This window comes from Dermacentor andersoni, chromosome 2 (genome assembly GCF_023375885.2).
Source record: "Dermacentor andersoni chromosome 2, qqDerAnde1_hic_scaffold, whole genome shotgun sequence".
NCBI classification, from domain to species: Eukaryota; Metazoa; Arthropoda; class Arachnida; order Ixodida; family Ixodidae; genus Dermacentor; species Dermacentor andersoni.
The window spans coordinates 158618082-158631250 of record NC_092815.1 but is presented as its reverse complement, the minus strand read 5'-3'; the positions used below and the strand labels follow the sequence as shown (position 1 = coordinate 158631250).

At 47.3% G+C, this 13169-nt stretch overlaps 1 protein-coding gene across 5 annotated transcripts in view; it reads right to left on the bottom strand.

Moving 5' to 3' along the window:
- The window catches only part of LOC126540542 (fatty acid CoA ligase Acsl3-like), a 61690-nt gene that overhangs the window by 8581 nt on the left and 39940 nt on the right, over positions 1 to 13169 (bottom strand). For 4 of the 5 annotated variants that reach the window (XM_055076106.2, XM_055076105.2, XM_055076107.2 and 1 more), the window contains exons 4-13: positions 11052 to 11229; positions 8659 to 8765; positions 7989 to 8278; positions 6831 to 6851; positions 5346 to 5404; positions 4913 to 4977; positions 4707 to 4778; positions 4130 to 4269; positions 1130 to 1302; positions 409 to 672 (exon numbers count right to left, since the gene is read on the bottom strand). In XM_055076106.2, coding sequence (XP_054932081.1) covers positions 409 to 672; positions 1130 to 1302; positions 4130 to 4269; positions 4707 to 4778; positions 4913 to 4977; positions 5346 to 5404; positions 6831 to 6851; positions 7989 to 8278; positions 8659 to 8765; positions 11052 to 11229 — 1369 coding nt within the window. The remainder of the gene's footprint in view (positions 1 to 408; positions 673 to 1129; positions 1303 to 4129; positions 4270 to 4706; positions 4779 to 4912; positions 4978 to 5345; positions 5405 to 6830; positions 6852 to 7988; positions 8279 to 8658; positions 8766 to 11051; positions 11230 to 13169) is intronic. The other variant, XM_050187373.3, reaches the window with a different exon arrangement.

Below are 13169 nucleotides of genomic sequence, written 5' to 3'. Positions count from 1 at the left end.
TCGTGAAGTGTCTTCATTATTTCAACACCTCTAGCGACTAGATTTCTGAAGGACTACATTGGCATCTATAAGTGCGCTATCACTGGGATTAGCATGGCAATTAGCGACAAGAGCTAAAGCATGTCAAATATGCATTTTAGAAATGTCTGTTCTAGCTGCTTGATTCTCTATTTCCGGGGCTAGAGCTGGAGAATTGACTTCTACGCAACAATAACAGCAGCCGTCATAGTATGGGCACCACCCCTGCTTCACTAAAGCCCTGGTGCCCACAATAAGTGCCTGCCCAATAGAGCTAAGCGATTCTTTTAGATACTGCTAAATACCAGTGGCACTGTCACAGAAGGGAAGATGTAGCTCTCATACAAGCTGCAAGTGCAGCTATTCGTTGCTCAATAAATGCTTCCTCACCGATGATTTTGACCGTTCCATCAGGGTACATCTCTCCGATGTCACCTGTGTAGAACCAGCGGATGCCATCTTCTTCCCGATAGCACTCGTTTGTGAGCGACTCATTCTTGTAGTAGCCCTTGGTGATGCAGGGTCCCCCAACTAGGATTTCGCCCCGCGGGTATGGTTTGTCTGTCACATGGTAGTTGGCCTCGTCCCAGTCAACAAGCCTGATGTAGCAGCCCACCAGGGGCGCTCCCACACGGCCAAAGCTCATGTCATCCACTGAAACAAGAAAATTGCATTTGTAAACGATACTTTGAGTATCCTATACACCGTGCATATCACATTCCATGAAATCTGATAAGGCAGCCCTATTGGGACGCTATGTTTCCTAGTTCGAGCTGATAAAACACAAAAGGCTAACTTCAAAAGGCAATATCAAAAGTCAACACACTTCCAGATAGGCTTACCTACACATGTTGTGTAGCCTTTATATTTTTTTCTGTCCACTTAACAGCTTGCACATGGCCTCGCCTCTCACCTAAACTATCTATGGTGTAACAGCACCAGCTCCATTAAGCGCCACAGGCTACTACTTGCAAGTGCTGGATGCAGCTATACTGGATACTGGATGCAGCTATACATAGGCCATGGCAAATAATCGACACACAGCTTCAATTAATATGTGACCAACAGACACAAAATACTTGGGTTGTTGGTTAACAGAATGAACACTCACAATCCATGATGGTGGCACCAGCAGCTGTCTCAGTGAGGCCATATCCCTGCACGACGTAGCAGTCAAGGCAGGCCTGGATGAACTCGTGCGTGTCAGCCGAGAGTGGTGCAGAGCCCGTGGCAATCACTTTCACTCGGCCACCAAGCAAGGCCCGCATCTTGCTGAACACTAGCCTACAAAACGGATGGAAGAAAGAAACGAGATGCTGAATTACACGAGCATCTTGATGTGACAGGTGGAAACAGCAAAATGAGATACTGAGTTATACGAGCGTGTGTAAACCTACAATAGCACAAAGTCAAAGCACTGAACACAGCAACACAGTTCCCAGCCCACACACGGCTCATATTACACTCTACGAACACTTTCAAAAGCATATTCCCACTTCTGTAGCAAGCTTTTGTGGCAGCATTAAAACAATATGCACAAAACCGTGTTCCTGGAGGCTGGCTTTGTATGAGAGAGTGGGCTTGCAATCACTAAAATGTGTTAAACTTGTGGGAAGCCCTACAATGGCCGCAATGAAGGCATAATACTGCAGCTATTATTAAGCTTTAATGTTGCATCCAATAGTGCGTTTTTGTAAAAGGGAATTACTTTTGGTAGTGCAATATTGACTCGTTGCGAGTCTGTTGGACAATTCAGATAGCTCGGGCAGCAAGGAATCGTCCAACAGCCTCGCAACTTGCCTTGCTGCAGGAGCCCTTAGCCATGTACCATGACCTACATAAGCAAACACAGGATCCAAGGTTGAGGGTATAAAGTAATGAGCACGCCAATGAATGAAATGGCTGGTAGATAAGCCTGCTGTGTAATAACTAATACCCCTGACACCTGGGCAAAAGAAAAGACCTTTGCAGTAAACCCCTTTTGTTACTCTGAAGGACCTTTTCCAGAAAGGAGTTGGGCTGATGACACACGGCACCGCACTAACTTCCTTAGATGGTTCCTCAGATGAACGCCACAAGAAAAATAGTGCTGCTTGTCAAAGCAGCAAGAGAAAACATTTTTTAAAATCTGCACATTTAGATTGCAATTAGCTACTGTAGAACTTTTTAGTGAAATGGCTTAGAATGCACATATTCGTTTATTTTATTTGCGTTTTTGCACTCTTAGCAATTTAAATTGGTCCAGCAACAATGTACAGTCGGTGCTTTGCTGTAATGTTCGCTTTGCATGCTGTTTATTCTGGTGCTGCCCAGGTTTTTGTTCTCCCTTCCTTTGTGCATGCAGGCATAACGTGTTTTATTCAATGTGTTAATCACACAATTGTGATAGTGTGACAGAACTGCGCAGTTGCATCACGGCTCAACGAAATGCCAGCGATGAAGCAAGAGTTGAGGTCCCTCTGACACTTGTTGCTCGCAGATCTCTTGAAGATGAGACAAACGCAGCCAAGGCGAAAGTGGAAAACAAACGTCAACTCATCATGAACAGCTCCGTGTCGACTGCTTCGGCACTCTACCCTCGAGCCACCAACCACTGAAGGTGGGCCTACGTGTACAACTAACGATGGTTTCACTACACTAACACACCAAAGATGACGTAGCAAATGACACTGCCGGAATTCAACATGGCGGCACTAGCGACGTGATGCGAGTGTTTGAGAGTATAGCTAGAGAATATCTTCACTGTTCGACAAATCAGATTACAGTCGCCGACCGTTTATTCGGACCTCACGGGGACTGCGGAAATGTCCGAATAAACAAGTGTCCGAAAAAGCAGATTAAGAAAAGAAAATGAAATCCTTTATTTCCACGCACTTATTCGGGCTCGGCAGTAGGCTTGAAGAAATCGTGAGTGCGCCGTTGCACGCTGTTCCGTTTACGCGCAATCAGATAAGCCTGAATCTCTGAGAGGGTCGTACGGTCACTATAGGCACAGTCACTGCTTGTGCACGCTCCGCATGCGACGGCGGCGTAGCACATGGTGCGTCATCTTCCAACTCGGAGTCATCGTCCGGCGGTGCAGCAGAAACCTGACGAATGATCTCGCCGTCGCCGAGTTCTGCGCATGTCAGTACAGCAGTGTCAGCACCTGTGAAACTGTCAAATGAGACGGTGTCCGGAATCGCAATGCAACCACTGCGCAGGTCTCGGCAGAACATTTTCTGTGTCGGTAGGGAGCACATCGGAAGGCGACAAATCTTAGGCCTCCCGGCACCCGCTTGCCGGCACGCGGGCACTGTCGGCGCCATTAGACACTTGACGCGATGTTTCTGTACGCCGCATTGGATTACCGAAACCTCTACACAGCACACAAACACCACCGTGCCGACACCAGTCGCACAAACGAAAAACGTGGCCTGCTCGCAGTGTCGTGCGCGAAAGAAACAAATCAGCTGCTGGATTGTCTTGACATGGCTTACTAAGCTGAAACCGGAACTGCTGTACGGCCACTCTATCGAACCAGGCAGAAACGATGATGATGAGTGGGGATTTCCAGTGGCGCCACTTCGTGGGGCAGCAAGGAGGCTCCATTCAAAACAAAAATGGCGTTCAGCAAGTCGAACTAAGCGCCAGTCAGATGCATGATGCCCTCATCGAGTTGGCTCAAGGAGTGTCCGAAAAATCAGACGAGAGGTTGCGAGGTGTCCGAACTTTCGGCAGTTGTTATACATTATGGTCTATGGGGAGAATGGCGGTGCCGCGAAGCTGACCGAATAATCGGGCATGTCGAATATTTGGAGTCCGGAAAATCGGTCAGCGACTGTACCGCTAAAACAAATACTTATGGGGCACCGTAGTTGTGTAGCAAGTTTCCTTCTATTGACAAGTTGTGCACGCTGTGTGCGAGTAACGCCTTTTTCGCTCGAAAAGTAGATGTGCGATCTCCTTTCCCACAAAGGTACTTCAGCGGGAGTGAGATACTCCTTTGTCGTGTGTCACTGCGCTTGAACGCTTTCCGGTAGATGTCCCCTTACCTAAAGGACTTTATAGAGTGCCAGTGCGTCAGGGGTATAAGACCATTGAAGCCATGTTAAAAAGCGTGCTGCCTCACTTGTTCAGCAGTGGTGTGTTGAAGCCAAGTCGAAGCCAGAATGCCTTGTAGGTGATGAGGTACTCGAAGAAGCGCCGGAAAAAAGGCCCTTTCACAGACGCCACTTCTGTGATGCTCTTGCGAATTCGGTCCAGAATTAGCTGCAGGGGAAGGAAGGAAGCACAACGCTTAGTTCAGTCGCGAAACACGTCCAAGGAGCAGCAATTTTGTCCTCGTTAAGCATTCACAAAAGCAATAGCCCAAAAGCTGTGCTTGCAAGTATCCTCGCAGGTAATCCCGCCTGTCTGCAAATTAGGATTTGGCTTTTAGTTTGAAAGTTGTAGCTGGTTTGAAATGCTATGGTCATGAACACTGAAATACATATACAATAACTAGCACGAGAAGGCTATCTACCAAAACGAAGAACTAAGTAAACATCAGTTCCCCTCTTTTGTTTCTTAAGTAGTCATAGAAAGTGATCAAATAACCAGGAAGTTCTGTGGTCATCAGGGCTACTAGTCACGCTCTAGAATGTCTAAAATAAGGTACCTAGTTGCTTGCAGATTGACCTCTCTTGCTACATGAAAAATAAACTCACCGGCACAGACACCATGATGGTAGGCTTTAGTAGGGATGCGTCGCCTTTGCAACCCTTTTGAATTCCAGTGGACTGCATGAAAAAAGAAAAATATTCAGAGATGAGAAACCCCAATAGCTACGTTTAACTGTCCGTAGAGAGAAGCCAAGCGCACAAACAAGGTAAGGGTGCTGTGTAGCAAAAGAGGCCGAGGCCCATTTACTGACCTTGTCGGTCAGTGTGAGTGGGGACGAATAGCCGATCCTTGCTCCCAAGGCAAAAGAGAGGCACTCTGTAAGAGACCCAAGATTATGAAGCATGGAGACTGCAGGGTGGGTGCAAACAAGAGACAGTGAAATACTGACTGGTCAAATAGCCTCTGAAAGTTTTGGGGGCAGCAAGAGAACAGGGGTAGCCCCTCCCCCACAGGTAATTTAAGAACTGAATCGCAGCAAGCTGCAAGTAGCTAAATTTCAAGGATATCCTGTCTGTATTTATTAGGTATGCTAGTAGGAAGGGTAATACGTCACAACATAAATTAATACCCATTGCTACAACAAAGCTGAGCTGAAAGTTACGTCATAAAAGAGACACCACATAGTTTATGTTGCAGCCTCTGTACAGCGAACCGCTTTGTCACAACAGCAATGCACAACTCACCAGCTGCCAGCTCGAGGACGTGTGCAAGAGGTAGGTAGGCAATGTAGGCATCAGTGTCACTGCAGAAGATAAACAGAAGATAAAATAAATCTCAAGCCTGCAGTAAAAGAAAAGCTGCAGTAAACCGTTGACAAACGTCAAAGTGCTGGATGTGCTAATTCCTGTTGCTGCCAATTACACAGTTCCCGGCTACCAAAGGCTGCTAGAGTGCTAAGGCGCCCAAGCCACATGGCAGTTATCATGAAGAACTGGAGCACCTCTGTGGTTGCATGGCAGCAAGAATAGTCATACCACTGAGATTGTGAACATCCACTAATGTTTGCAACACAGTACACTTCCGCTAATTTGTATTTTTGTTCATTAAGTGTACCCTAAAATTAGCGTTTGCCAGATAATTCGAACTTATATGGTGATCCGAATAGAGACCCTTTTAGTGGCAGCATGTGTCAGCGCAGCTCAGAGGACAGTGAACACACGTAATCCTTGAAGGAATAGAGCAATAATGGAAGCTCATAATGTCCAACTGCAGTATGTATTTACCCGATTCTAATGTGTGCCCGTTCCCGCCCCAGAAAATTGGGCCGACAATCGCCTGCGCTAGTGCAATTCAATACAACAACAAAACCGCTTTTGCAGCTTTGATATGCTTAGCCGCATAACACAGCTGCATTGTGGCGAAGCTGACTTGAGGAAACCGGCGGCCACTGTGCAACACTCATTAGACCCGTGCCCATTTTTCTTGCTCAAAAATTGTGTTATAATTCTACTTTAAGAGCTTTAATGTCACTTATATGTTACTTTTCTATTTTGGACACATATGAAGTGGCATGCATTTGATGCGAGGGCGTGTTAGAATCGAGCGAATACAGCCAAATGAAGCTGCAGTGTGTTTTGACTGTTTCTGCATCTTGTGTAATTTTACCCACTGGATAACTCGACATATTTCTTAAGTCCCGTCAGTCATATTAACGGAAGCCAACTGTAGAAGATAATGAGAAGGAACACGCTCTGCTTCCCAACAAGGGCTTAGACACTGACAAACAGCGAGAAATGGAAAGGCAGACAAATGCACATCGATGAACACACACACACACATGCAAACACAGAAAAGGCATCAAAAGAGAAAGTTGCTTACACAGGCAGCATACTGAAAAAGCGAAGTGAAAGGAAAAGAAAAGCATGTTGAAAGAGAGGCAATACATATTCAATCAAGAGAGCTGAGAAACAAAGGAAAGCCATTAGATAGCAAACAACAGACAACAAAAATGGTGAGCACGCCATTGCTGAACAGGAATCGACAGGCTTGCTAGAGCGAAGACAGAAACCTGAATGCTAGGGAGGCATGCACTTTTCAAGTGCAGTTGCTTGTTAATGGCAGCAGCTTAAAGCTGTGCGTGTATTCACGTAGACTGCAGTGCAGCGACACAAGTTCGAAGTGGTCAAACAGTGTGTGGTGGTGCAGTATTGCAAAATGTTTAACAATACCTAGATAGTACCTCCCCTGTGCTGTTCCATATGAAAGACATAAAAGAAAAAAAGGAAAGTCAGATGAATGACCAAGGACATTCGGCGAATTATGTTAACCGTGCAAAACAGAAGTGACAAAGTCGCACGGGAAGGACAATAGGTACAAGAGCAAGCAAAGAAATGAAGAGACCCCCCCCAATTACGCATACAACAGTTAAGACATGTAAATCTGGTTTGATTAACAGACTTCGGTAGTTGTAGGCTCTCACTTTACTGGCTGTCTTTCTATAAAAACATCTCTTGGATGTAGTATTCTTGCTCAGAAAAAAAAAGCTCAGAGACAGCGGACTACATTAGCCGTCAAAATGTGATGCGCTGTTTAGAGAAACTGGCAGCATTCGCACAGCCTTCCTCCATTCGTGAATCGGTCATATCGAAGTTCCATGCGCTGAAGTGGCGTGGACATAACGAGGAACACAAATGTAGTGCAATGCTTGTGTCTATGCTTGCATTGTCTCAGCGCGCCAAACTTCGGTACGTTAAGCCCAACGAGCCAGGAAGTCTGCTATCAGATTTGGCCAAGCACAGACAGAAATCCAGGGTTTGACAGAATCCTGTCTGGGCAGCAAGAGGCACGATGAAAAAAAAAAGAGGAAGCTGACCAAGAAGCAAGAAAGCATTTATTGAAAAATAAAAGATGTTCCAGCTCGCACACTGGAGCCTTTCTCACAATGAGACAGATGGGAAAGAGCAGAAGGTTATGAACACTTGAAGGGGTGGTTCAAGCTTCGCGTGTACTCGTGTGAAAGATTGCAGTCGGATCACCTCCTACCATTATAACCTTCTGCTCTTTCGCATCTGTCTCACTCTGAGAAAGGCTCCCATGGGAGAGCCAGAACATCTTAATCTTTCACTAAATGTTGAGTTCTTGTTCAGCATTTTCTTTTTTTTCATCAAACACACAGAAGCGCTTGCAGCAGCTAGACTCTGCATGCCTGGACTGCCAGAAGTCATTTCTAGACATCGCAGTGTGTCCAGTTTGTGAAAGCCTTTTGCTGGAAGTGGCAGGCTCCACCCCATCTAGACATAATTACAATACCATTCTGTTATACAAATAATGGAGCTACACAGAAGTCGCTGCTTGAAAAAGCAAAAAAAAAAAAAAAAAAAACTAACCCGACATCCTTGCAGATGACACTGAATCCCCGAGCAGTGGTGACTATGTTGCCGTGGGTGATCATGACGCCCTTTGGCACACCTGTGGAGCCGCTTGTGTACATGATAATGGCAACGTCGTCAGCCGTGGGCGTCTCGCCTCGCAGCTCTGTGTCGGCCGTGCGGCCACTCTCCTCAAGCTTGGCGAAAGGAACGAGGTGGAGGCCATTCGGTGCCACGGGCGGACCCTTGGCCACAGGGTTTTCCATGTAGATTATGTGCGTCAGGGATGGAATCTTGTGGATGATTTTCTGCAGGAAAACCAAACAGCAAAGGAGAAATTAAAAATTGCGGCACTTTCTCTAATGGAGACAGCTGGCCAAACTTTTATGACAGAAACTCCACGTCTTGGACTACATTAACAACATTAGGGAGAAGAAAGTTCGATTTAGGTGCGGAGGGAGGCGGGGGATGCTACCCATCAGCAGTGGCTGAGCAGCCTGTAGAAGCAGCTAATGGCTAGTGTTCAGAAACAAATGAATGTTCTAATCAGCAATCGTACAGGCAGCAGTCCCTGCCATAGCTGCAGATGGCCAAAATTTAGAGTAGACTGCATCACTGCTTCAGAGTACCTTGCTAGTGACTGCACTGGCTAGATAATTTGTACTTCAGCCAATGAAGAGAGACTTACCGCAATCCTTGGCATGAGATCGTAGGAGGTGATGAGGTGGGTGGACTCTGTTTCATTGATGCCATGGATGATGCCATCTTCTCCGAGTGTTGCGTATAGTGTGACCACTGCAGAGAAACATTTAATGCCATCATACAAGTTGCCCAAAGGATAAACAGGTATGGACAATGTAATATAAGAATAATACAGCTTCATTCTGTGGTATTAGTACTGTCTGAGTAAGATTGTACAGAGCTACCGAGATAAAATTATTGGAAGGATCAGCAACTTGAAAATCTGCAAAAGGTAGGGTATTTTCTAAAGAAATATGAAAAGAACTATTAAATCAGTCAGCTGATCAGTGACAAGTTAGGAAAGATGGCTTGCAAGCGTAAAATGAGATGACATGAACCTTGCTGTCAAATGCTGCACTAGAATCATGGCACACCAGGGTTGCAATACAAGCGCAACATCTGATTTCTAGAAACAGCTACATTCGAGTTTATTCTTGAAAGTGAGTAATCTTTTCTTATGAATGCCTGATCTAACCGATCACATGTTACAACAAGAAAGAAAAATGGAAGGAAATAACACTGCACTACTCATACTGCATGAAATGATAAGATAACGAGAAGATACTGACAGTTTTCTGCAATACTTACTAGTTGTCATGTCCGGAGAAGTAAAAGAAATACCATATTATTGCAACAATTAAAGACATTTATGGTATGCAAGACGTGCTTTGCTATCACAGAGTTGCCTTGCATACTTGAACTGCCTATGGACTGACTGACGTGGCGATTCCTAGTATTGAAACATAAGGAAAATCTTGCACGAGGATGTCACTGAACTCTCCTCCTCCCTTTTACTTTCAGCTTGATAGGAAATTGAACTTCCTAATCAACCTTCCTCTCTACTGCAACTTGCAGGCGAGTTTAGCAAAAGTAAATCAAGTAAAAATTGCTTGTTTCACAGTAATTGCAACACTGCTGCTGGCGAGACAGTGGTCATGGAAGTAAGGCTTCCATGCAACATCAGCAAACCAAGATATATTTGCTGTCGCACTGCTTTAAGAATTCATCACGAGAAATAAAGCAGAACCTCGTTGGTACGTTCCCGTTGCGTACGCTTTTCCGGCACCAACGTTTGCATTCGAGAACTAAAATAATGACCGAACAGAATTGCGATCTTTTTTTTTTTTGTACCGGTTCATACGTTACTGGAAAACACGCTTTTTCGGCACCAATGTCCAGCACATCGCCAAACTGCGATCGTATGATAAGTTTTCCGGCCACTAGATCCCATGTAAACAAGAAAATGCGCGAGGTGCACACGATCGACAAGAGTATATAGCTTTCTGCTGCGGCAGCTTCACCGCAATACTTGTCCGCCCTTCTCATGTGCAAACACCGGCACGTCCTCAATTTCTCGTTTCGATACCAGCAAATCTTCCCTGTGGTCGTCACAGGTGGCATTCACAGCTATCACTGCTAATCCTATTGCGATAAGCATCTTCGCCTATGTTTCACAGGGCGTGGTGCCATTGGAAGTGTAGCGCCCACTTTTAATAGGCCATAACCGAAACGCACCGCCGTTCCCTGCTGCAGACTGCGATCGTATACATTTTCCGGCCGCTAGATCCCATGTGAACAAGAAAAGGTGTGAGGCGTGCGTGATCGGAAACAGTGTATAGCCGCCCATCTCACATGAAAATGACGGCGCGCACAGTTTCTTATTCGGCTACAAGCAAATCTCCGCACGGGTCATCGCACGCCACATTCACAGCTATTGCCACCAATCCTATTGCGATAAGCGTCCACCTATCTGTCTTACAGTGTGGTGTGTAGTGCCGTTGGTAGCGTACTACATGCTTTTAGTAGACGATAATCCAAATGCGCCGCCATTCCCTGCTGCAGGTGGCGCGATGTGAGCATCACGCTTCACTTTGGCGGCATCCGACGTCACCCGCCAGCTCAATTTCGTTTCGGTTTCCCGTCACCCTCTTAAAACACCATGCAATAGGAAAACAATGCGTCGTCTCCGGCAGCCGGAGCACCTCCCAGCTCGACGCACGCTGGCATCGAGTGCCGCAACAATCCGCACGACGCTTCGCATTACGTAGATGTCAACAACAGCGAGCCAAATCTTCGTAGTTACTTCGGATTGTACGTTTTCCTGGTTAGTACGTTTATTTTCGCGGCTTTTTCCAAAACGTATGAATGAGGTTCTGCTGTATATAATGCCATAATGAATGACAGGAATGCTATCTTGATGTATGCATGCACTCATGTTCCAAATTTGCGGCAACAGAGTTTTTGGAGCTGTCGTGCTGAAGATGCAAGGATACAGTTTCGACAGCTTTTTGTACCCGAGAGTGAAACAGTGAGGACACAGGGCAGAAACGCAGTGCCAACCTGGGATATTGATGCGCAGGCAGGCCTGGGCCGCAAGCATCCACTCAATGCGCGTCTCCGCCAAGATGACGACATTCTGGCGGGGACGCACACCAATTGCCATAAGGCCACGACCGATCAGGTCGATCTTCTCGTCCACTTCATTGTACGACATCCACTGGTAGTCGCCCAGGACAAGCTGCAAGCAGAACACCAAGACAGTGGCACATAGTTATATTAGCTAGAACACAGACTAATTACACTTGTAAATGTAAGCATCTGTGCTGATACAGTTTCCACGATGTCTAGTTAGCGATCCCTTATTATAATAAACCTGTTCTAGCAAACATCAGCAACAGCGGCCATGGAATTTATGTACTAAAATTGCGCTTCCTGAATACATGCACCCCATGTCAGCTACAGGTGTGCCACGGTGCATCTGTATTAACCAACACTGTGTATGCTGGTTAACTTTCATTTAATTCAATAGTTGATGGGCAGCACAACCTATTAGTTCAGTGCCGTGGCAATTTTGATGGCTTGAGCACATGCTTCTGAGTGACTGAGATCACATTAAAGTGCTCTATACACTAAGAACTCTAAGATTACAACATTTCCACAATATTTTTGTTTGCATTTCCGTTCTCCCACAGTATTTCCCTAAGTGCAGTGCCACTGTGTACCTCCCGCTAACAAGTACCAAATAATACTAACAGGAGAAGACATGTCTCAGCTGCCTGAACTGTACCACAAATCAGGAAAGGAACTGGCTAAGTGGTCAGTATAAGCTGCAGTAACATTTTTCATTTCCCGTCTGACTGGCTCACCGTCGGCGGAAGTGGCGGTCAACGAGTTGGCAACAAGGGGCAGTACCTGCGGTCGCTGTGGTGGTGCCCACTCCCCCTCACAGTGCCAGTTCTCTCAAGCACAATGCTTTACGTGCGGGAAAACTGGGTACCTGGCACGTGTATGCCGAAGGGGGAGGACGAACAGCAAACAGCAGCCCGATTCAAGCCCAGGTACGACACAAGCTCGTGGCCAGGGTAGCCATCGCAAGGGTACGCGGCGGAGGCGTGCGGCAGTAGGCTCAAGTTCTTCCGCGGCCAGGCTGCTTTACGTGCGGGAAAACTGGGTACCTGGCACGTGTATGCCGAAGGGGGAGGACGAACAGCAAACAGCAGCCCGATTCAAGCCCAGGTACGACACAAGCTCGTGGCCAGGGTAGCCATCGCAAGGGTACGCGGCGGAGGTGTGTGGCAGTAGGCTCAAGTTCTTCCGCAGCCAGGCTCCACGTCGTGGCCGAGAACCCGCCGATTTTCGACATGTGGCACACAGGCTTTGTACCGTCGCCGTACATGCTGACCGTCGAAATCTGCGGGCACCCCATTTCCATGGAGCTGGACACAGGGGCCAGCGTGTCAGTAATGGCCGGGAAACTCTTCAAGCACACTTTCCCCGGCGTGTCCGTCACGGCTTCGGGCGTGATGCTGCGCAGCTCCTCTGGGCAACTCTCCCAGGTCCAGGGTCAGGCACAGGTCAGCGTTCGTTTTGGCGACAGGGAGGCAACCCTTTTCCCCTTTACTTGACGAAGGGGTCGTCGCCGACGCTGCTGGGCCGAAACTGGATTCATGCACTGGGCGTTCGTCTGCCAGAGTACCCGGAAGCCAGCCTGCATGTGGTGCAGAGCTGCCGAATCTGCCAGGAGCATCAGCGAGCCTCGCGTCATGTGGAAAGCACCCCCTGGCCGTTCCCACAGAGACCCTGGTCCCGCCTACATATGGATTTTGGGGGACCCTTCAAGGGCCGTTACATCCTGGTGGTGGTGGACGCCTTTTCAAAGTGGGTGGAGGTTCTACCTGTCACCACTCCATCAGCAGGCACGACCATTGAAGCGCTACGACAGGTCTTCGCCGCCCAGGGGTTGCCGGATGTCATCGTGTCCGACAATGGTCCCGTTTTCGCCAGCACAAAGTACCTGGCCTGGCTGACGAAGAATGGAATCCACCGGATGATGGTTCCGCCGTACCACCCTGCTTCAAATGGTGCAGCCGAGCAAACCATCAAAGACAAGCTCAAGAAGAGTCAGACTGGGGATTTCCGGACGCACATTGCCCGGATGCTATTTCAGTACCGGACCAT